The sequence below is a fragment of the Lepisosteus platostomus genome, chromosome 4 (assembly GCF_059453375.1).
Source record: "Lepisosteus platostomus isolate fLepPlt1 chromosome 4, fLepPlt1.hap1, whole genome shotgun sequence".
NCBI lineage: Eukaryota > Metazoa > Chordata > Actinopteri > Semionotiformes > Lepisosteidae > Lepisosteus > Lepisosteus platostomus.
In genome coordinates, this window is record NC_142614.1 from 43,834,894 (window position 1) to 43,858,564 (window position 23,671).

The 23,671-nt window shown below is 39.6% G+C and overlaps 1 protein-coding gene across 1 annotated transcript; it reads right to left on the reverse strand.

Moving 5' to 3' along the window:
* Positions 1-559: 559 nt before the first annotated feature.
* On the reverse strand, positions 560-22,704 carry LOC148673207 (antiviral innate immune response receptor RIG-I-like; the record flags this gene model as incomplete). Its single annotated transcript, XM_088630807.1, has 18 exons — positions 560-2,042; positions 2,434-2,583; positions 5,143-5,294; positions 5,711-5,881; positions 6,048-6,138; positions 6,920-7,068; positions 7,335-7,470; positions 8,254-8,411; positions 9,349-9,450; positions 10,667-10,829; positions 12,352-12,610; positions 14,268-14,421; positions 14,500-14,628; positions 14,805-14,891; positions 15,826-15,976; positions 17,098-17,279; positions 17,756-17,890; positions 22,440-22,704. Coding segments are annotated over 18 exons (2,970 nt in total), but the record flags the coding sequence as incomplete, so codon positions are not given.
* Between the last annotated feature and the right edge of the window lie 967 nt (positions 22,705-23,671).

Below are 23,671 nucleotides of genomic sequence, written 5' to 3' on the forward strand. Positions count from 1 at the left end.
GTCTGCAGTTTTTATATTTTGTAAACTGACTCCCATGTAGATCATTTTTGATGGTTTAATTGTCACAGAATACTAGATCTAAGCTCAAGGGTGGATCAAGGACGTCTTAGAAGCCATTTAAGGCCCATGTTGAGAATAAAATGTAAGCCCTATGATGCTACACACTAATTAAATGGATAAAAATCACTATAAAAATCACTAAAGTAATTCATTCCCCAGTGCAGGTGTAAATCTAGAGAACTGTACCTTGACAAGCTTCTCTCATTTCATGTGCGTAGCATAGACTTTTAGCATAACTTTCAACAATGTGAAGCATTTGTAATACAGTCTAGAAAACCTATTTCTGTCTTCCAAATCAAGTTCACATGAGGTAAAGCCATTAAGCATTCAACCATGTCTACTAATTCAACTGAATACCCACTTTCAGCATCGACTAAGAACACTCTGTTACTTAGGAGATGAAGATAGTGTTTTACCCTGAATACAAATGAGTGTTCTGAAAACTACATTTAGCAAGAAAAACAGACCTTAATGCTTCCTGGTATAGCAATAAAATAAATTGAAGGCTTCTAAATGTTTATTTAGCAATACGTTTCTGTTGCAGTGGGATACATATTTGTCAATGCAGCTGGTGTCCATTGTGATCATCATGTTGTTTTAACAGAAGTTAGGAAGGAGGTCAAATTGTAATGTTGCACTAACTATAAATACTCACTAGCTGCCCACAACCCTGCACATAGAGTCTCTCCACAGTCTTCTCTAGTTCCCCTCTCTCCATCCCAGCTTCACTCTTGCAGGTGCCTTCCTGGTTATTTCCTCATAGATGAGAAGAATTGTGACAGTCCTGATCTTCAACCAGCGCTGTCATTTTCTCAGCCAGGTAAGTAAACACCAAAGTATTAAATATGTTGATATCTGTTAGATTGATTCATCATTATTAGAATTTGACTGAACTGCTAAATTGATAGTTGTGATTGTTTTAAATTGTATAGTCAAACAAGGACCTGTGAAATCATCTGTGTTGTTTTCAGTGACAAGTCTCTCCATTATCAACACGTGACTGCAGGAAACACCTGACTACACCTTGACGGATCAACAAATTACACGTTGGTTAATTTAATGCAAAAGCTGCTGTTGAATTTCATTTACAAACGAAAAAAAAAACTAAAGCCAGTATTAGACAAACATTAGGATTCCATGAGTTTGTTAAAATAACGACCCCCCAAAAATGCTTTCACATGCGGAGATCCAAATGCAGAAACAAAGTACTTCAGTAGAGATTACGTTTATTTAACTTCATACAAACATTCAACTGAAAAAGCAAAAATACTTCCCACCTTATTTAGAAACAAACTTGCGAGGCCATTCAGCTATTTGTGTTCACTTTATTCTATCCATACTTCTATAGCAAGTGCTGGTTGTATTGGAAACAATGTCTCCCCTCTGCCTTCCCAGTATGAATTTCCCTTGAAATCCCGAAATCCCACCAGGAAAGAAAAAAGCTTGCCCCCATGCTGCCCCTGTAATTTTCACTTATTGTCAAAAAAAAAGTCGCCAATGGAAAAGACTTTATGGTTATATTCCCGCTTGAAAAAACTAACATCACTTTCCCCAGTAAAAGAAATAAAATGCATTTTTACAAGTGATACCATCACTTATTACTAAATCCATGTGAACTGAATATACCATAATGATCTGTGCGAGCTCTATACACTCTGAGCACTGGACCCTTCTGCCACAGAATTAGTGCTGCCTGAGACTTCCAGGAAGTTGAATTCCTTGATGATGCCAGGAAAATCCTGCCACTTTTTAAATACTAACTTCTGCTGTGTACGCCTGTTGAGGAAGGCAAATCCATCTGTCTTCAGCAAAGGGAAAGACTGCAGACCTTTCCATGTACCCATGATGCCCCAGTCACGGTTGCATTTACCACAGGATATCTTCTGTTTCATTTCGATGTCATCGTGGCACTTTGGCTTTGGGTGGGGCTTAAGGTTGCAGAGTGAACTGAAAGATTTACTGATGACAACCCTGTGATGTTCCTGCATTAAAAGAGGAAAGAGACAGCTCTTGAAACTTAGCACATATTGAAAACTAAGAACAGAACAATAGAGATCTTATACCACAAATGTTATTCAAAACTTATTGCAACCTAAATGTTTTGTTTAGGCCACGTTTTAGTACAGTTCATGACTCCGAAGTTGACGTGAAGCGGAAAAGGGCACGCATAAGAAATGTTCAGATTAAGCCAAACCTGTCCTGTGTCTGCTCTATGGAGATAAAAAAGACATCCGACTATGATGACATCCATCTACTGTAGGACATTTTAAAAGCAAAATAAATTTAAAACCAATTTCCAAACCCTGAGTGGGTAGGATCACGAACCTCTAAGTGGCACTAGTCTTTGTGATGCTGCTCTGCTGAGTTCATTACCTGAAGGAGTCGAAGCTCGTCAGAGGTGCAAGCTGTGATAAAGCATGTTCCACAAAGTAGGTCATACACATCAGTATGCTTCTTTTTAGAAACTGCCATTTGCCTCTCAAAATCCCTCTTTTTCTTTTCATTCATCTGGATTTTCTTGATCTGACTCACAAGAGGAGAGAAGAATAAGTTGGTTTTTTTTTTGCAGCCACGCATTGCAAACTTACTGTATTTCCCTGAACCAAATTCTGCCCCTTTTGAACAAAAAACTAACAATAAAAATGAAACGTGTTTGTAAAAAATATCCCTTTTTATCCAGAAACCAATAACACCAGATTTCTGAATCAATAAAGTCTTCATGTTTTAACATATTAATGAAATTTTATGCGATGTATATGGGTAACTTTCAACAATAGTCTGTATGACTGACAGAAGGTCATACACACTGTGGTGTCACACAGGGTGTGTTCAATGTGGGGGCGGAGCTCACAATAGAGAGTGATGTGTTGCCTCAGCAACCACAGCTGAAGTTCATTACCAGCTGTGGGAGTGAGTGGTAATGAACCTCAGCTGTGGGAGTGGTTCGAGAGCATGCCGAACGCTTCCCTGAGAGAGACTGACTCGGGACTTGGGAGGGAATGGACGTGGGGGAACAGGGCCCCCGTATATGGAGGCTCGGGAGTGAGCAAGCCAGGCCAAAACAGGACAGCAGAGGATGTGAGATGCTGCTGGAGGGGGTGATGTTAGGAGAAGCTGAACCCTGGTGTGCGACAGTCCCAGAGGGGCCCTGTGCAGAAATGAACCCTGAATGGACCGGAAACAGCAACAGTCCTGGGTGGGGACGATGCAGTAGATTATGGAGCCTTGCAACATCAAGAGATTTCAAGAGACAGCAGCCTGTTTAGAGTAAACGTGAGAGCAAGGCTGTTAGAGGCCCACTGGGTGAGAGTGAGTTTCTTTGTGTTAACGTAGAGTGAGTATGAGATAGAGTATGAGTCGGTGTGGCGGAGAGACCCTCCCACAGGTGATACAGGGTACTGGGGGAGGGAGTAGCGTCCGTCTGGCTGCCAGCCTTTGGTGAGGAGTGGTCCTCACACAAGGCACAGGGAAGGTGCACCAGCAGCTGCAACTCCACCACATGGAGCTTCAGAGTGAGGCACCAGGGAGGTCGTGTGTGGATCTTAGTGAGGGAAAGAGTGAGGAGTCTCGGCACTGAGTGACGTGCCCTGAAGAGACTCGGGTTGATAGTTAGAGAGCTCCGAGTGCAAGAGTGAAGTGCTGCAGACTCTGCGTGTGTGAGACCCAGCTTGGTTGCGTCAGGTGAGGACGCTGATGGCAGGAGGCGGACCTGGAAGTCCGAGGGCTGACCGATGGTGAGAGAACCAGAAGCCATCATAGACTGGGAGCAGGAGGGTCTGTGTTGATGGCTGTGAGCAAGAAGGCTCCCAGCAAGAGTGTCATCAAGGTTACGCTCGTCAAGCCTGGGTAACCACAAGCAAAGGCTCAGTGAGGGAGCCCCATACAGGACCTCGCTCATCATGGGCGAGGTGGCATGGTTGTGGTGCAGAGTTTGAGCCTGGGAATCTGCAAGTGAAAGGCCCAGAGTTCTCAGAGTTTGTGACGCCACACATCTGGGTTACCCAGAGTAAGAGGCCTATGTCAACACCACTCTCGCAGGAGAGTGCCTGTACAGATGTGGAAAAGTTCCACAGCAGACTAAAAAGGCTGGTGTTCGGAGCATTGGACATGTCTGTCTGTGTTCAAATGGCCGTCACAACCCCCAGGGCATCACAATTTTGACAAAATCTGTATTAATTTGCTATTCATGATATGTGAGATGTTAGCATGCAAGTTCTACAAAACGAATATATTTCTCCCATCCAGCCAATTTTTAAAGTAGTTAATTGATCCAAGGATCTGATCCATGTGCTTATCGAAAGAAGCAGGAGTATGTGTTTCAACAACATGGCTGGGTAGATTGTTCCACACTCTCACAATTCAACTAAACGTTATCAAGGGTTTCCTTTAGCTTTGAGAAGCTCTGGAGGCCAGTAACACCAATGAACATATCCCTGTATGACCACTGTACAAGTTTTCCTTTAACAATTTATAATTCTAAATTCTGAGCCAATGCAATCAGTGAGGTGCTATTGGTGTTGAAGAAATATACAAGATGTGAAGAAGGGGTTAACTGGAGTTTATGGCAGGAAAAGGAGATAACTGATATTGATTCCAGATGCCAGCTAGGAAACACCCCAGGGAGGGTAATCTAAAACCCTGACCATTTGGCCAGAGTTTGTAAACTGGTCAAACACCGTGACCTCACCTCTTTACCATAAAAAGGAGCGACGTCAGAAGCGGCAGGAAAACCCTACAGTATATAAACTGAAAGTTTGTACTGGCACTTTGAACAATACTTCGGTTTTGTTGTTCCTTGCATGCAACAAACTCTTCTGTTTAACTTCATCTCGGGATCCAGAACTTATTCTTTCTGTTACAACAGTGTTAAAAGACTTATATTTTAAAAAAGGAAAATAGTTTGTACTCTTTACTTTGGAATTCCTTTATGAATCTCCTAACAGTGAGCCACAGGCTTCTTGCGCACATCCTCAGCCAAAACCAGACTGGTTTCTGCAGTGCTGATATGCACTCCGTGAGATTCCAGGCCTTTTCTTTAAAAAATGAATAAGAATGTTCCGAAAGAAACTGTTAATATGTTACCTTAGATAAAAAGACTTCATGGTTAACTTTTTGTATTTCCTCAATGGACTCGTACACAATTTTCTCCTGCATGATATTGATCTGCTCTTTCACTGCATGCTCTGTCTTGCTGGTGATAAGAATACACCGGCTGTCTTTTGCCCTTCCACGGCCTGGAACACAAAGGATGCTTAGATTTGCTTTGTAGTGAGACTTGGTTTGTGTGTGATGCGCGCGTGCATGTCAATGTGCAGACAAAATGTGAGAATACCATAAAAATAAACTCCTGACAAACAGAGGTGGAGATAATCTCTAAAATAAGCTATAAGGCAGCTTCACGTAAATCCGACAGTGATAAAACTCTTTCACATCAGGTTTCATTTCAGTAAAGTAGAAAATATCAAATAGTTAAAGACTGAGACCCAGTGCAATGTCCCCACAAAGACAGCATGAGCCTAAAGCAAAGTACTCAAAACGACATTTTGGCTACTGAAAGTACAAAATATACTTTGAGATATGTAGCAAACATCAAATAAAAAAGAAATCAAACGAGAAGTGATTTCAAAGTATAGTAATTGAGTTGACTTACCTCTGGTTTGAACCATTTTGATCACATTTCCAACATAGTCATACAGCAGTACCAAATTACATGTAACAATATCAATTCCTTCATCTGCCACGGAGGTGGCTATCAATAGCTTACTGCCTCCTTCACTTTTAAAGGCATCCAGAACAGCTTTTTGATTTGAGAGCGTCATACCTGAGGGAAACACACAGGGACCGAGGCTATCAGTTTTGTATTGTTATGGGGAGCATAAAAGAATCTGCCTTAGTGTCTCCTGACAGACTATTCAGCAAAACCAAGATCAGCAAACCCAGCTTCTTTAATGAAATGAAAACTGTCCAAAAGTAAGAAACTTCCTTACCTGATATATTGTCTGTTTTTCTGCGACCTATGAGAACCTTTGGCTTGAGGTGAGCTAATCCTGGAGTTTCCAATACCCACTGTTTAATTGCCTATAAAACCAAAAAGAAAAATCATAAACCAGTAGTGATAAAAAACATTTCTCATCTAGTTAATGCAGACCTGGACAAAGGATTGTAAAAAACAACAAGTCTAACAGCAAAGTTTTTTTTTAACAAGTATCGTTTCCTTGATTGCTATTACAATCTCCATCTAATAAACAATTAAATAACTATTTTGTAATTTTCCTTCCCACTTATTAACTGCCTCTCTATCCGTAGTTCAATACCAATTGCAGAAAAATTAGCATTGATTGATTCTCTTTGTTCCTAGAGTTTATTCTGTGCCAGTAAAATAATTGAACCCCATGATAAGCAAGGCAAGCCACAAAGTGTACAATGTAGAGTGAAATCATAAAATAAAATTAAATGACAAAATAAAAAAACTGTCCCTGGCCATTACAGAATATGTCAGTATCTGCTGAGGGGCACTTACACTCTTGATAGCTCATCGGTTTCAGTACCAGATGATGCCACTTTTAAATTCAGAGGTCTCTGCAGTGGGGATGCTAATTTCTCCATTACTTGTCTATAATACGGTTCTTGGGGTTTCTGCCCTTGCTGCTCCTGCCCTGCCAGTTAGTCCCACCTGGGCGCGAACCTGGGTCTCTGGCGTCACGCAACGGGGAACTTGCCAGCTGAGCTAAAGGAGAACTCCCTCAGCCCAGTGGCTGAGATCCTCTGTTGTATGCAGGGGCATATTCGTTACATCTAGAAAAATCCATCCTTGGTTTTCCGTTCCTTAATGCCCATATGAGAATATATCAGTTCATACCTCTGCCAGTGCTCTGGTTTTGACAAAGATGATAGTTCTTGTGCTGGGGTTGTACCTGTATTGCTCCTCAAAAACTAACTGCAGGTCCAACAACTTAGGATTCTCTTGAACCTTTTCACAGGCCAAGGCCTGCAGATCAGACCTCTTCTCTGCGCAAATACAAAGACAACACTGTTGAGACATCACATAGTACTATTCTTGTTTTCACTAGAACAGTATAGGAGCAAAGGCAATAAAGCTTTTTGATTTGCATTTTTTATTTAATTATCTTTCTGCACAGGGGAAAAGAAAGAAAAAGCAATTTTGAGCTTCAAAAATAAAATTAGACACAGCAGCGAGGACAAGCAATTCAAACAGTTTAGCTCAGAGATTAATTACCATTAGAAAAATGATCAAAGTAGAATTAAAACATTACCTTCAAAAATTCTGGCAAGTTTCTCATCTGTCTCATCAAAATATGCCGGGTCAAGGTTATTAAAATATTCCAGTAAGTACTTTAAAGCATCCACTACACGGGCATCTTCAGATATGATAAGGCAATCATTGTATTTCTGCAGCACAATCATAAAAAAATATTTTGATAGTCATACTGTTTAATGGTTACACATTCAAATTGGAATATACAAATGACCAACCAGTCAATCTTCACAGTGATAACAGTCAATCTTACTAGAAAGAAGGGCTTGACCATGAGTTTATATCATGGTAGCCAGACAGAACGGTGATTCAGGCTAGTTAAGACTGAACCCCCTAAACTCTGTTCAGACTAGATTCCTGTATTAGTAGAGTAAAGTGTAAGTAACACAAAGGTACACTTATCCCACATGGTCAGCATGGCAGGTCATGGCTTACTCCCTCATTGAGGATGGTGAGATATGAGAATGTGGCCAGTGGCACATCCATTCCAGATGTGGGTGGACCGGTGGCACTGTAGCTAAGGATCTGCACCTGTGGCTGGAAAACTGCCGGTTCAAATCCTGCAGACAGCAAAGGAATCCTACTCTTTTGGGCCCCTCAACAAGGCTCCAGGGGTGTCGTATAAATGGCTGACCCTGTGCTCTGACCCTAAGCTTCTCTCTCCCTGTCTTTGTTCCTGTGTGTCTCATGGTATATGGGAAGCTGGGATATATGAAAAGACAAATTCCTAATGCAAGAAATTGTATATGGCTAATAATGTGATCTTATCTTATCTCATGGCCCATCTGACCACCATGGCAGCTGGTCCACCATTTAAAACAAGGAAATTTATTTTTTACTTATCAGATGTTTTGCCAAATTCAGGTACTTTTGGTATTCAAGGGTACAGAGACCTGGTCCCATTTCTCGCCACTTACCCTCAAGTGCTCTGTGCAGGTGACCAGCTTCCTGCACACCTGCCTCTCCATCTCCTCATCCTCGAGCTTCAGCACCCGGCAGCTCCTCTGAACCTCCACTATCCACTGCTCGTACATCTGGCTGCCACGTGTGCTCATGGGGATTTTTGTCAAGGCCTCTGGAACAGAACAAGAGCCTGATATTGCTAGTAAATGGTGCAAAAGAAGCCCCCCTCCAGGACACTGAAATGACCATACAAATGTGAAACTTGTATGTTGGCTATTGTTGATCACAATGATAGTGGTGTTTACACGCTAAGGATGTTGGGGGAAGAGAGGGGGCACAGCGTTCTAAACTTCAATAATTCAACTCAGTACTCTGAAGAAACCAGAATTAAAGAACCTTCCAACTTCATGGCAGGTTCCTTATTTTGGGAACAGAACAGTCAGTTTTCCAGTGTGTACTGAGTTTGGTTTGCTGACATGCAGATAGTTCCGAGAGTGCGTGAGATATCCTAAATCCTTGAAAAATGGAAAGGAACTTATACTTGAACTTGTGTGATGACAAAATTGTGGACAGAACTCAATTGGTGTCCTTATCAGGGAAAGGACAAGGGAAAAAAATATTATTTTCTGCCAATCATAAATGAAATGCTAATTTGAACCATGGTCCACATAATAAGGTTAACTACAACCTTGTTGTAGGTTACTACAGTAAACTTTGTTTATAAATCCATTTAGTTTTAGTATTACTTCCCAATGTCATGCTTTAAGACATCTTTTGGTATTTTAACATGGCTTATTGTTATTTAATTATTTTTCCCTATCCTGTACTCTCGATGTGTGTTTCAATGTTTTATTAAAGTATAATTTAATAAGGGCATTTCTGTATTATGAACTTTTCCCAATTAACAAATGTTAACATGTTTGCCTGGCCTCCCCGTACAGCCCTGCAGAAAATGCTGGAGAGAAGGTTTTTGTACAGTATGTACCGTCTGGGGTTATTAATGGTTGTTAATGTAGACAAACTGAAGGAGGCTATGAAGATGTGGGTAAGCTTTTGGTATAACAAAGTGTTTCAAAGAATTTCAAATTTCTTTATGCACTCTCACTTACCTAGATTGTATGTTTTTGCCAAAATGGACTCCACGTGAGCCATCAGTCCCAACACAATATCCATGAACGGGTTGCAAGCCCGAGACTTCACAATTCTCGTATCTGACAGGAGAAGGATGGAGACATTAAAACACTCCACAACGACATAAATCTTCACACTGAAGAGTAGGAAATCAACACACAAAATCTGTTTAAGGACAAGTGAATCTAGCACAATTGTTGGGATCAGATAAGATGATAGAAGCAATTTTATTTATTTTTCCCTGTGTATTTCTCTTATGTAAGTGTAACATGTAGATCACCATCACTTCAGTTGTTGAGATTTTATAATTATGGATATAATCCAGGATAAATCTCTAGGGTGCACCCAAGAATTAGGATACTGAAAGGATTATGGAGTGTTTTAGTCAAAATTTGTCTTAACCCTCTTGCCATAGGACAAGGAGGCTGGGACCTCCATTCAGAGTGAGGAATGACCAAGGGACAGCTGCAAATGTGGAGACGGTGTTGAGGTGGGATACAAAAAGACATATGTGAGAGAGATGGGAATAACGTATAGGATTTATAATGTTTTAGGAAATTATCCAGGTGTGATTAATTATTACTGAGAGCTGACTCTGATTGAACTAGGTTGTTGTCATCCCTCCGAACTTTCAGGTTTCAGATAAACTCCATCAAGTGTCCTTTATTTGAATCTTTAGTCCCTTTTGTCAACCCTGATGAACATTTTGTTTATTTAAAAAGCCATTTAAAAAGATCTTACAGCAGCGTCTACAGTATATTTGTTGAGTGGAACATTCCCAGTAACCAGTCTGACAGAAAAAAATCTCACCACCTGCAGCTGAACGTTTATAATATAAGGAAACAGTGACTCAAAAATGTTAAGCAGAGAAAGCCACATGTGCTTTTGGTTGTAACAAAAAAGGGTCATTATCACACTTTTTAGTTGTAGCCAATAAATTGGAAATAGATGCTCCTTTTATGCCCATTGGATTAAGAAAACATTAGATAAACCTGGCTTGGAGATATCCACATAGAAAATAGAAGGTTAATTGTATTTTCAAAAACAGGACTAATGCTGATGTGGCCAGTTCCTAATATAATTTATGGTACAATATTTTGTATAAAATGTTTATTTCAGTATATTATTATATAATTATATATTGCCAGGAATGAAGTAATATATGTTTTCTTTTTACAGTATATGTAATTAATTAGTATCTTTATTACATGCAAATTAAATCTTAAATCTTCTGTTAAAAGTCCTATACTAAAAAAATAAAAATAAAGAAAAGGACCTTGCTGAAAAATGGTTTACCTTTGTGTGGTACAATGACGTGTGCTCTGAGCTCCTCCACATGCTTGATGACAGTGGAAATGGTGTCAGTGTCCAGACTGGCACACAGGTTGTAAATATGCTCACGGATGCCATGCTCATTCTTGGATTTACCAGTTCCAACAGATGCTGTTAAACCGACAATCTGGAATGAAAAAAAGGAGGTCAGTAAATCAGCAGTTCAGGACTGTGTTTAAAAAGCATAGTATCTGTACTTTTGAGAGTCTGACTAGATATACCATGCAGTTCACAAATGGCAACCCACTGAAGCTCAGCAGGTGTGAGCCTGGTCAGCATCTGGATGGGAGATATCCTGGAAAGACTAATGTTGCTGCTGGAAGAGGTGTTAGAGGGACCAGTAGGGGGTGCTCACCCTGCTGTCTGTGTGGGTCCTAATGCCCCAGTATAGTGACGGGGACACTATACTGTAAAAAGGCGCTGTCCTTCAGATGAGATGTAAAACCGAGTCCCTGACTCTATGCAGTCAAATCCCAGGTTGTTTCTCGAAAGGAGTAGGGGTGTTGCCAAATCCTGGCTAAATTTCACATTGAACTTTACCAGTCATTGCCTCCTTATAACCCCCATTTATGACTTGGCTTCATCACTCTGTTCTCCTCCCCACTGATAGCTGGTGTGTTTTGTGAGCATACTGTACTGGTGCACTATGGCTGCCGTTGCATCATCCAGGTGGGTGCTGCACATTGGTGAAGTCCCCGTTACCTGTAAAGCTTTTTGAATGGAGTGTCCAGAAAAGTGCTACGTAAGAGTAATTATTATTATTGTTATTGTTAAGTAGCAGTAGTAACCTATGAGAATGTGACTTAGTGCATTCTCTTGTATGATGTCACAACAAGCAAAACTGTTTTTTTTAAGGTGTGACAGCACATTTGGAGTTGATAAAAGATTAATCGCCATTGATTTGATTTGTACTATTTGATTTTGCAGTGTTATGGAACTTGAGCTGTAAAATATTAAGGGGTGCAGTGAAAGTGGACATTGTTATTACAGTATCGCCTTTGAAATAATCATCATACTGACTTGAAGAAGAGGCTTGAATGCATCATTGTTCCGTAGGGGAAGGTCACTGTGGGATCACAACTGTTTAGAGCTGCTTCTTGTGACAAGAAAACAGTGTTTCCATACAGTTCCTCCTCAGAGCACTTATTGTACTTTATAAATTACAGTTGTTCGGATAACGTAATTCACATAACCTGAGTTCTGAACTCAACTAGGAGACGAAGACAAAGAGTACCGTAAGGATAATGTCAGATGTTCTGAGAACAAACTACAAGGATTACTTCAGTATATTTTCAGCCCAAAGTGCTGCTTAATTAACAGCTGTATTTTAGAAGTGTTTTTGTGAAGATACTTCTTGTGCAACATTTTGGAAAACGTGTCAGCAGTATAGCTACCCCGTTTTGATTGTAAGTGACTGGAAGAGGTCAGTTAGGCAGCAGCTCAAATGGAGCTTAGGTTTTAGTTTTGGTGTTTTGGTTGGTTGTTGATTTGCCACACTGTAAATACATTGCATTGAATTTGGAACATCATGGCTATATTTGCGTATCTATTTTCCTGGACCCACCTATGTTAAAGATCCCATTATGACAATCTAAGACCAGATTGTCACATCATGTAAACAGTGTTTGAATTAATTCTGGTAACACAACCTGTGGGAGTGGTGCTGCTGGATTTCCCAGCTTGGTGTCCATGTACATTTTCATGATGGCACTGTAGGAGTGGTTCTTGATTGTGTTGTGGCACTCGTCGAAGAAGATGAGGGTAAAAGTGGACAACCCAGGGATGTTGTAATTCTCCAGGTTCATCTCCAGGATCTTGGGAGTCATCACCACAATGTCGTAACTCTCCACGCCAACAGAAACTGCCATGGCTGAAGTACTTTCTCCAAAGAGACCAGTTACTTCATACCTACAGATCCAGAAACCACAAAACATTATTCCTCCAGCAGAAGATGATACACGACTGGTATGAAACAAGAAGGAGAACATATTTTTATATACTGTAACATACAGATGGGAAATGAAATGAAAAATTACATACAGAATGGTGTGAGACATCAAATGTGCAGCAATCCCTTGCTATACGAGTAACTGTTACATTAGTTTTCCTTTTTACAACATAGTACTTCCTGTTTTTCTTCATTTCATTTAATGAGCAGATTTTCAAGCCTATGAGCTGGGCTCTTTCTAAAGCACTAGTGAGCTACTTCGTTTCTCACATCTTAGCAGATGAGGAATTCCGTTTTTATTTTTTCATTAAATCTGATTTTTTAAATAATAAACGCTTGTGTGTGTTAAATGCATATAGAGGGTAGGACCAAATGTTTATCCATTTGCTAACACCTGTTACAATGTGGCTACTGTTGTTTATGCTTTGGCTAACGACTATAAGCATGTTACTCAAATAATTAACCAGTAATGGAAATGTTTTCAACTTTTGTTCTGTGATCCATTAAGGTGAAATTTGGAACATGTTTGAGTTTTGGAACTAAACACAGATAATAACATGGGAAATATTAGGAATTTAATTTCCATTATATGTGTTTCCACCTTAGGAGCAGTGTTCGAGGAACAAATTAAGCTTGTATAATGAGGGATTACTGTATTATTCATTTGTCTACTAGTTTACTGAAATACACTGCAGTCTATAGTGTTATAGTCTCATCCATGCTGTGATTCTCATAGGGAGAAAAGCCTGGGAAGAGTGACACACAGTGGGAGATAGAGGGGATAAACATAGCAAATAAAAGTCAGAAATTTAAGAAAATGAACACTCATCACAGGTCTGATTAATGGTGGAAGAGAGCCTAAGTGTCACCTTCACCTTTCCTCCTGAGTTTTGCATTTTTAGCTTATGATTATCCTTAAACCACATGACTACAGGATTATAATTAGATAACTGTAAAAAACATTAATGAGGAAGCGTTGACAGCACCTTTTTCATGACTATACAGTATAAATGCAGTGGGATATGCTGATATGGGGACGTGAATTTCTTTCTAAGCCAGTTTCAGGAACTGTAATTTCCTCTAAACTTAAAATGTACATGTTAGTAGTTAGGACTGAGTCACACTCCCCAGTATTTCTTTGTCTGAGCCCAAATCAAGTACATCAAAACCAGTACTTCTCCACTGTTTTATTCTCAAAATCTGGAGGCTGTTGAGGGTTTTATGCTGTGCTCTGTTGCCACCTGCTGGACATTCTATGCAGGTCCTTGACATTGGTACAGTACTGCAGAAATTCTATTAGTGACACTTTACATTTCGCATGTAGCAAAAAGTCCTGAAAAAATACTGCAAAGCCTTTGCTCTATGGCATAGAATAGATTAAAGAAGAAATAGAAGCACCCTTGTATACTATAGAATGAAAATGTGAAATCACTGGGAACTGTTTCAAACAATATTTAAAGTGTGTAACTTGTAGGAAGAGTAGGAAATCCATATAGAAAAGCTAATTCAACTATTTAAAGACAGGACATATAAAGCCAATATGTCTAGTTATGCTAATTATGTTCCAGATATCATACAAACATCAGAAAACAAGGGTTGCAATAGTACAAAACTTACTCTGTGTTACCAAAGTACTTCTGAAACAGGTCCATCTGTTGCTGGCAGAGTGGGATAGTGTTTGCCAAGAAAGCAACTTTCTTCTTTTGTTCCTCTGTGCCCTGTTTCAGGTGCTGCGAGCAGACCTCAACTGCAACAACAGTCTTCCCAGAACCTAGTCCAACAGATGTCTTATGAGCCGGATGACACACTAACCCGTTGAAAAGATAATGAGAATCTTGGGTGTTCTCACCTGTCGGAGCGCATATGATGGTATTTTTGCCTTTCAGAGCTGGTTCAGCTAATTCCACTTGATAATCTCTCAGTTTAGCCAGCCTGGGGGCAACTTCAAAGTCATACTGTGGTTTTTTAAGTGCTTCTTCTTGTGGATCGTAGAAAAAGAAAAATACTAATGTCATCAGTTTCCTATAATATAGTTTCCTGTTCGCTTTATAATTCAGAGTGATCATGCAAGCAGTAAAACATCAGATTATTGTCGCACACATTCTCATTCATAACATTACTTATATTGTCCTTATTAATCATGAAAAGACTAACCTGTGTTAGGGTCTAAACTTTCCATTTCTGCTTCTTCACTGTAAGACATTTCCATTTCTTGTACATCCCCACTCTGGTCATCAGCATCTGAAAATTAAAACCAAAGGCAAGTTTTAGTAATCACCTGGAAATGGTGATTCAGCTTTGGAAAAAGAATTAACATATTTCTGTAACATTAACAAAATTATTTCTTAAGGAGGACAAAAAGACATAGGGAACATAGGGAACAGGAGTCACTGTTAGTAAGCACTTCTTCTTTGTAATTTCTGTTTTAAAAAGCCTGGGCACCCCCAAACAGCTAATTATCTCTTCACTGAAGTGTTCTTGAGATGCTGGCTGAATATAAACATGCTCTTTGTTACACAGAGAAACCATTTTTCTTTTCGGAGAAAGCGATATTTTAAATAAGTATTCCAAAGGTGAAACTAGAGTCTGGTTGCCTAAAGCTGGTAAATAGTTTGGAGGAACTTTGCTCATTTTTGAGGTTTTCTAAATCCTCGGGGTCCTGAAATTGATCATGACCCTGCAAGTCTTGATCAATTTCACAAAGCTTGACTTTAATAAGACAGGGCCTTGCCAGTTCGGGAAACTCAGGACATTAGCCTTCCCATGTGTACACCTTGCCTTAGGAGGAATATTCATCTTAGGCAATTTTGCTGAAGTCTTCAGCATATACTTTTTAATATGATGGTTACCTTATTATGGATGCTCGACATAATCAATGATTACTTCCAAACCTTTTGTCTGTACTTTGTACAAGTAAATAATATTTTAAAACTTGAGATTGAAATGTATATTAGAATTAATGAAACACACACCTACTACATGCACTGCAAAACTCCCACAGTCTCTAAATACACGCACAGATGTTATAATAAAGGGTTTGCGTCTAGACAACCTAGACATACCTGCATATAATGAATGTATATTTATTGAAGTTGCTGACTTCAACAGACACAGCATGAGCCTTTTTTTCTAGATTGAAGAGATTTACAGCAGACAATAAAGAATTTGTTCTTACCATCTCGTTCATCCAGGACACAAACTAAACTGGAATATCTGCCAGCGGCCAGTGAATCCACAAAGGCGTTATACCACTTTGGATTGTCCGACCTGAGCAGAAAATCTAACAGTTTGGACATTCCATGATGTGCTCCAAATCGTTCTGTTACCTGATTGAAGAAACAGGTCACCAAGAACCATTTTAGTAAGACATTCAAAAGTGTACATGCGCAACAACAATGCTAATGATTTATTTTGATTAATATCATGTGTTATTCAATTGGCCAGCATGTTATAGCATTTGCCATCTGACACTCACAGAGCTCCACAGTGCCCTACAGAAGAGTTTGGGCAGATTGACAAGCAGTGCATCTTTCTCACTGACAATCATTACAAGATTACAGGTGCTCAGCATGGCAATCCAAGGAAATCCTTACGCAAGATAGCCTGACCACAATGGCTGGCGCTCAGCTGGAAACTCGGTCGGTGTCTCTCATGATGCAGCTACGGCTCAAACCAGTGATTCTGGATTATAAGGCTGATACTCTTGGAATGATACGGCCAGCAGCTATATCACCCTGCAACTCACAACTGGCACCCCAGTGAATCTTAGCAGTTGTACGCCTGGTCAGTACCTGGGCCTCCTGGACCTCTAAGAGATCCTCTGAGACCTCCTGGAAAAACGAAGGTTTAGTGGGGCCAGAGGGGGTGCTCACTCTGCTGGTTTGGTGGGTCCTAATGCCCAGTATAGTGATGGGGACACTAAACTGTAAAAAGGCGCCACGCTTTGAATGAGATGTTAAACCAACGTCCTGAATCTCTGTGGTCATTAAATATTCTAGGGCATTTCTCAAATAGAGTAGTGGTGTTACCCCAGCTGCCTGGCAAAACTTCCCATCAGCCTTTACAAATCATGGCCACCTAATAATCCCCATCTATGAATTGGCTTCATCACTCTTCATTTCTTCCCCACCGACAGCGGATGTGTGGTGAGTGTACTGGCGCACTATGGCTGCTGTCACATCATCCAGGTGGGTACTGCATATTGGTGGTGGAGGGGAGTCCACATTACCTGTAAAGCGCTTTGAATGTACGTCCAGAAAAGCACTACATATGTGTAAGGAGTTATTATTATTATTATTATTATTATTACTATTATTAAGCAACAATGGAACCATACAACAATGGCAGTTTTATCAGTTCTTTGAAAATTACTTTGGAAAAAAGGAAAACAAATCACAAGAAAGCCCGAAGCAAAAATGCTTGACTACATTTTTTTTTGCACACTTACCTGCTCTATCTCCTCTCTCTGGGCTTGTAAGAGCCCCTCATGGAGGTGCAAAAGAATGTCCTTGGGGTGGACATCATGTCGCAGTGAGGGACTTAACTTCCTCACCAGCTCCTTGTTTACATTTGCTTTTTCTATTGCTGTGAAATCACTGGACTCCAGGGCTTCTGAAAGGTCATTGTAACCTAGGCAACAGGAGAAAGACATACACTGTGAGAACAGAGACACCATATTGGGATTGGCATGGGCAGGGCAATTCCAGAGAGTGGTAAATATTTGAGAAACTGTTGGGAAATCTTGGCTCAAATACCAGCCTGCCCACCATTTTAACAACACTTCATTATTACAGACTGCCTTCATTCTTTTACATTACAGTGTAATTAACAAATCATTTCATTACAATTAAGAAACTAACATAATTAACTCTTTCACCAAATGTGATAACCTTTACATCAGAATCAAATTACTCCTTCTCATTTGACCCTCCACATAAAATGACACTTTACACTTTAGACAACAGCTGAACAAGGTAAATTCATATAAAAAGCAGAGGACAAAACAATAATTTGCAAGTTTGCGGTCTATAGCTTTTGTATTTGCATGGAGATGTGGTTGAATATATGAGATCTTTATGAAAGACAAGAGGGACCAAATTACATACCAGCATTACTGAGACTGTCAAGGAACATGCGGTACCAGCCTGGTGCTTCCACACTGAGGATTAGATCCATCAGGAGCGAGGCTGCCTGGGTCAGGCCTTCCTGGGTTTCTCGGGCTTTGATGCGCTCGACCTCATCTGGGAAAAGCACACACAGTAAATCTCATCTTTGAGGGAACAGTGGGGTGCAGAAAGGAGATTAAACATTTGGTCTCAATATCACCACTGTCCTCCAATATGCACGACTCCCCAGTTGAGAGCATGGGTAATTATTATTGCTGGTTACAGACTGAGCAAAGCCCAGATATACATTATTCTAAGGAAAGGTTGCAATTACCCAGAGTGTAAGGTAAAACTACATTCTGAATGGGATGCCAATCCTTTGCAATACAAGCACAAACACATGGACATGGACCATTTTAATTAGTTAGCCTGTCTTTAAGTAAAATAAAACCTGAGTTACCAATTGCTAGCTATGCAAATAAAAACATGAAGAAGAAGATTCCCAGAAGCCAGGTACCCTACAGGTATATTTTTTGACTGTGGGAGGAAACCCATGCAAGCACAGGAAGAATATACAATATATACTGTATATAATATATACAGTAACTCCACACAGATGGCACTGAATTAATCCCCGATGAATCCAGTGCCCCACTGCTGAAAGGCAGCAATGCTAACCACTGCACCACCCTGCCATTCCTAATTAACTCAATCTGTTCTAAAACTGTAATGTGTTGTTACAAAATAAGCTGTTCCACTGGTTATAATTATATACCCTGCGAGAACCAAAATTAATATGTGAATCAATATGTGAACGCTGCAACAGAACTTGGAAATCACAATGTGAAGAGTCAAAGTGCTGCACTCCTGTATGACATGAACAGAAGATTGAATACAGTAGGGCTGGAAGCATAAATGAACATACAAATCTCACACAGATAGCACCGCAACAAAACAGTGGGTCCCTGAGTGCATTTCCTGGATTTAGTTCATATGTTCTCCCTGTGTTCTCATGGGTTTCTGAGAGGTCCTTCCACAGTCCAGAGATGTACTTGTGGGCTAATTGGGTTCTGTAACAAATGGCACTGGTGTGAGTTTGTGTCAGTGTCTGCCCAGTGATGGATTAGTATCCTGTCCAGAGAGTATCCTCCTTTGTACCCTTTGCTTGCTGCGATAGGCTTGGCTCCCCTGCCTGTGAGAAAGCAGTGAGAAAATGGCTGGATGGCCTTAATATTGGCATCACTGTACTTAGAGTACTCCATACACACTGAGATAAAAGTACAGAGAATAAAGTCATATTTCTATACATTTTCCTTACTTAGATGCTAACCTTTTTCCTTGGTCTTATTTAACTGTACCTTAAATTCCTGAAAGTTATAGATGGTCCGTGCTCAGCTAATACAACCCAACAAATTTTCCTTTACTTTACTACTGCCAAGAGTAGCTTCACACATTTATCCTGCAAAAATCTCAGGCATCTTAGACACAATATGGTATTGCCATCTTCAGTACCTTGTAAAATTATTCAGTTCGTTCCAATATCCAATTTTGTTGAATAACAAATTATGTGTACATAATTTTCTAAAGTACAAAGAAGATTGAAAAAAACACTAAGTGGCAAGACTTGAAAATTGCTGTATATCACTGATTCCGAACCCATGTGATGTAACTCAAGCTAGTTTGAAAATATGCATCGATGGGGTGGCACAGAGGCACAGCACTAGGGCCCTTGATTCAATTCCAGACCTTAGGTGCTATCTGTGTAGACTTTGTATGTTCTCCTTGAGTTCACATGGGTTTTTGCTGGGTGCTCCGGTTTCCTCCCACAGTCTACAAAAACATACTGGTAGGCTAATTGGCTTCTGGGAACATTGGCCCTGGAACAGTATGAGTGTGCATGTTTGTGTCCGTGTGCACACTGCGATGGACTTATTTCCCACACAGGGTGTATCCTGCTTATTGGGATATATTTTGACTACCCCACGACACTAAATTGGATGAAGCAATTAGAAAATGAATGGATGGAAAAACTGCACCATCCCAGTGTGCACAGCTGGTAGTCTTTTCTGTAGCTAACATATTTACACCAAGGATTCACAGCTGTAAATGCTGCCAAAGGTACGTTTATCAAATATTGACTCAGGGAAGGTCAGTACTTATGCAATGAACATATTTTAGTTTTTGATTTTTCTTTGTTGACATTTATGTTTTTGGCTATAAAATAATCAGTTGGAGCATTCAAAGTTTCATTAAAATATTAATTTTGAAAAACGCATACATCACTTGTAATAAAAAAAGTTCATTGGAAGGGGGTGAATACTTTTGGAAGGCATTGTATATGATTTCTTAATTTTTTCTGTTTTCCATCTTACACCTTATGTTTTTGCTACTGTACCTGCGTGAAACCCTCAACACCTCCTTCCAAAACATTCAGTTTTGAGGAGAGGATAACATGAATAAATTCACCTTGAGAGTGTTTTGTTTTCTGAAATGCAGGAAGGTTTATATACAGTATATGCGAAAATGGATATCCAAACATACAACGACAGATGAACAAATACAACAAACCAAACAATATCGATTACATAAATACCTTTTTTTTTGCTATCACGCAAAGTTTTGAAACAAAAAGTGAAGCTGAAAATAACGACTACATATTTTGAGTATATGCACTTAGCACGCTTTATAGAATCGTTCAAGTAAAACCTCTCGGGAATTCGTATTCAATCTGCCACTATCAAACAGTACAATGTTACAGTCGACATTGTACAACCCTAATATTGTACTTTGTGAAATTTAGTATAAGAGTAAATGTCGTTATTAAAGCTTAAATATACATAATTAATAATTCAATACAATTGGACATTTTGTAGGCAAATACATAGTGGTAACTTACAGAGCAAAACATTGTAATTTTCTGAACACCATCAATTTACTCAGCGTCCATTAGTGTTTTCTGTACAACACTTAGTTGTCAATACGGGTTAGTTTGGGTGTGCATAAACCAAGCTGGTCAACAAGCTTGTCACTGCAATATATAATTCACATTGATCAGAATTCTCAAGCCTTTTAATCACAACTGAACTATGCATGAGCAGTCTATATGTGTTGAAGTCCGTATCGTCATATTTACCTACTATTGTATAGTAGGTATATAATTAGGTAGGTATGTGATTATATAATCAACTCATTGTCTTATGGTCCTCATCATTTACATCGTCGTTTTTTTTACTCTTTACACGCTTATACAAATAAAAGGCACGTTCTTGTATTACAAATTACAGATGAGAAGTAACTGTCAGCTGTCAACTGTCAAAATTGCTAAAACGTCAGTACAATGTAGCCGTATCATTGTATTTGTGTATGTCCGCAAAAATTCAGGTGCACACAACAGTAATTCAATATCTATTTAAGTCTAAATATCCAGCAATTATCTTTTTCAAATGACTATGACTTTAAAAATACCGATCTTGCGTTAATTCATATTTTAATACCCTCAGACAATTACTAGATAAATCTACAGTACACTAAGTGCTTGAAAATGAAAATACGTTAACATACCTTGTGTAAAAAAATCCAGGTACTGCAATATACACGACGGTTGAATTATTTCAGTTATATATTTTTTATATCGCTGTAAAATCTCTTTTTCACTCATCTTCTAATGAGTCTGGAAAAGAAGTACAATGGTTCCTCTTGTCTCTTCAATTAAGTTTCGTTTCCCCAGATCGTCCAAACCGGTCATACAAGTATTGTATTGCTTTCTCTTTTGTATAATATCCCTACGTCATCTGCCAAGCTTAGTATTATTTTTCACTCATACACTACTTCCCCAAACCGGATCATTACCCGTAACCGGTTTTTTTCAGTTGCTTTTTAATGTAGCGGTGTTTTATTGTGGTGTAGTCAAAATGCTATACTCACAAGTCCAGTATAAAAAAACAACAAAGTTCAGTCATCGCGCATCATTTGCTTTTTATCATCAGTTTGTTACCTGTATATGCTATGTGACAATTTACAGATAGCATCCCCAGATTCCCGGATACTTTAGCTTTTTAACTTTGTACTTTGTAGCAGACTACGCTACCTAGTAATTCTAAGGGTGCAAGTTCTCTCTTTCCCTGCAGCAGGTTCTTTATATCTCCCAAACCACCAGTGCACCCACATATACAAGACAAGACAGTCACCCTACATAGCATCCCTTTTTATTACAAATAATTTAGCAGTTACAATATATCTCACTGCCTACCCGCCACACAGACCAGAACATAACCCATCCACAAGGGACACACACAGACTAGCACAAGAACCCCATGGACCCCAATTACCAAAGCCAAATGTCCCAAAGGAGAAGCCCAGCATTGCCATTCTCCTTTAGTTGTCTTTTGCAATCTCTTCAGTCCCTGCCGTCCCAAAAAAAGTGGCTCCTTACGACAGAGAGAGAGGAGTCTTTTTGCTATATGTACATGTATGCTAGGATTCGTAGTTGTGCTACATCTCAGGATGTACACAGTACAATACCAAACAGTAAATAATAATAAACAAATAACAGCAGTAAATAATAAATAACAACAGTACAACAAATCACACCAACATACAGGGGATAGTACAGAACAATAAACCCAGAGGAAATTTTTGCACTCTGTGAGACTAATGCTGTTTACATTAAATACAGAATTATTACCTCCTGGATGCAGCCATGGGTTCAGTTCTGGACTGGGAGTGCTATCTGCATAGAGCTTGCATGTTTGCATCATGTTCATGTGGGTTTCCTCCGGGTGCTCCAGTTTCCTCCCGCAGTCCAGAGATATACTTGTAGGCTTCTGAGAAACGTGCCTTGTGTGAGTGCGTTTGTGTCTGTCCTGCGATGGACAGGCATCTCCAGGCTGTACGCTGTCTTGCACCTGTTGCTTGCTGTGATAGGCTCCCTGTGACCTTGAATGGGATGAAGCGGTTTGGAAAAATTATGTATGGATTCATTTCTCCTTTCCACCTCTCTTGTGACCTTTCTGATACCAATTTGTGCCTGGGATTGCATTGTATTCCTTTTTATTAACTGGATGCTGTTTTTTTGTAAATACTTTTATAAAGTGCTTTCAGTTTGATTTGTTAAACAGGATACTGCTTTTTAGCTTTTGATTAATTTACTATTGGGATAAATCTATATTTAAATCTATGTCGGTTTCATGAAGAATCTGTTAAAACTGTTACCATCCTCTATAAAACTATTTGATGTTACTTCTGCTTTGGCTCATTTCATCAAGAAATTATCTGTGATAAAGTACAATTTTGATTTAGACAGATTCAAAGTACACTTCAAAGCTTTAAATATTATGATCATGGTTCCCTTATCAACAGACTGCTCAAGCCAAACTGCCCCACCACATTGCCTGCCTCATCGCAACTTTGCATCACATTCTCTCCACTACGCAAATCATTTCCATACCTCCTCCCTTCTCATCCAACTTCTCTGGTTCCCTTCTCTCCAGCTTCTCTCTTCTTGACTCAGCATCCCTCAATAAACTAGTTACACGCATGGAACCCACCACATCTATTTTAGATCCCATTCCCACCACTTTATTTCAGTCCTGTTTCTCTTCTCTTTCTCCCATTGTCCTCAATATTATACATAAATCCATGAGCACTGGCATTGTACCAACGGTCCTCAAAACTGATGCCATTACCCCAGTGTCAAAAAAGCCTAACATGGCTCTCTACAATCTTAACAATTTTCGCCCCACCTCCAACTTACACTTTCTTGCAAAAATTTTAGAACGTGCTGTCACACTTCAGTTACATAACCACCTCATGACAAACAACCTTTTCGAACCCCTCCAATCTGGCTTCCGTCAACTTCACAGCACAGAAATCGCCCTGGTCAAAGTCACTAACGATCGTCTAATAGCTTCTGATTCT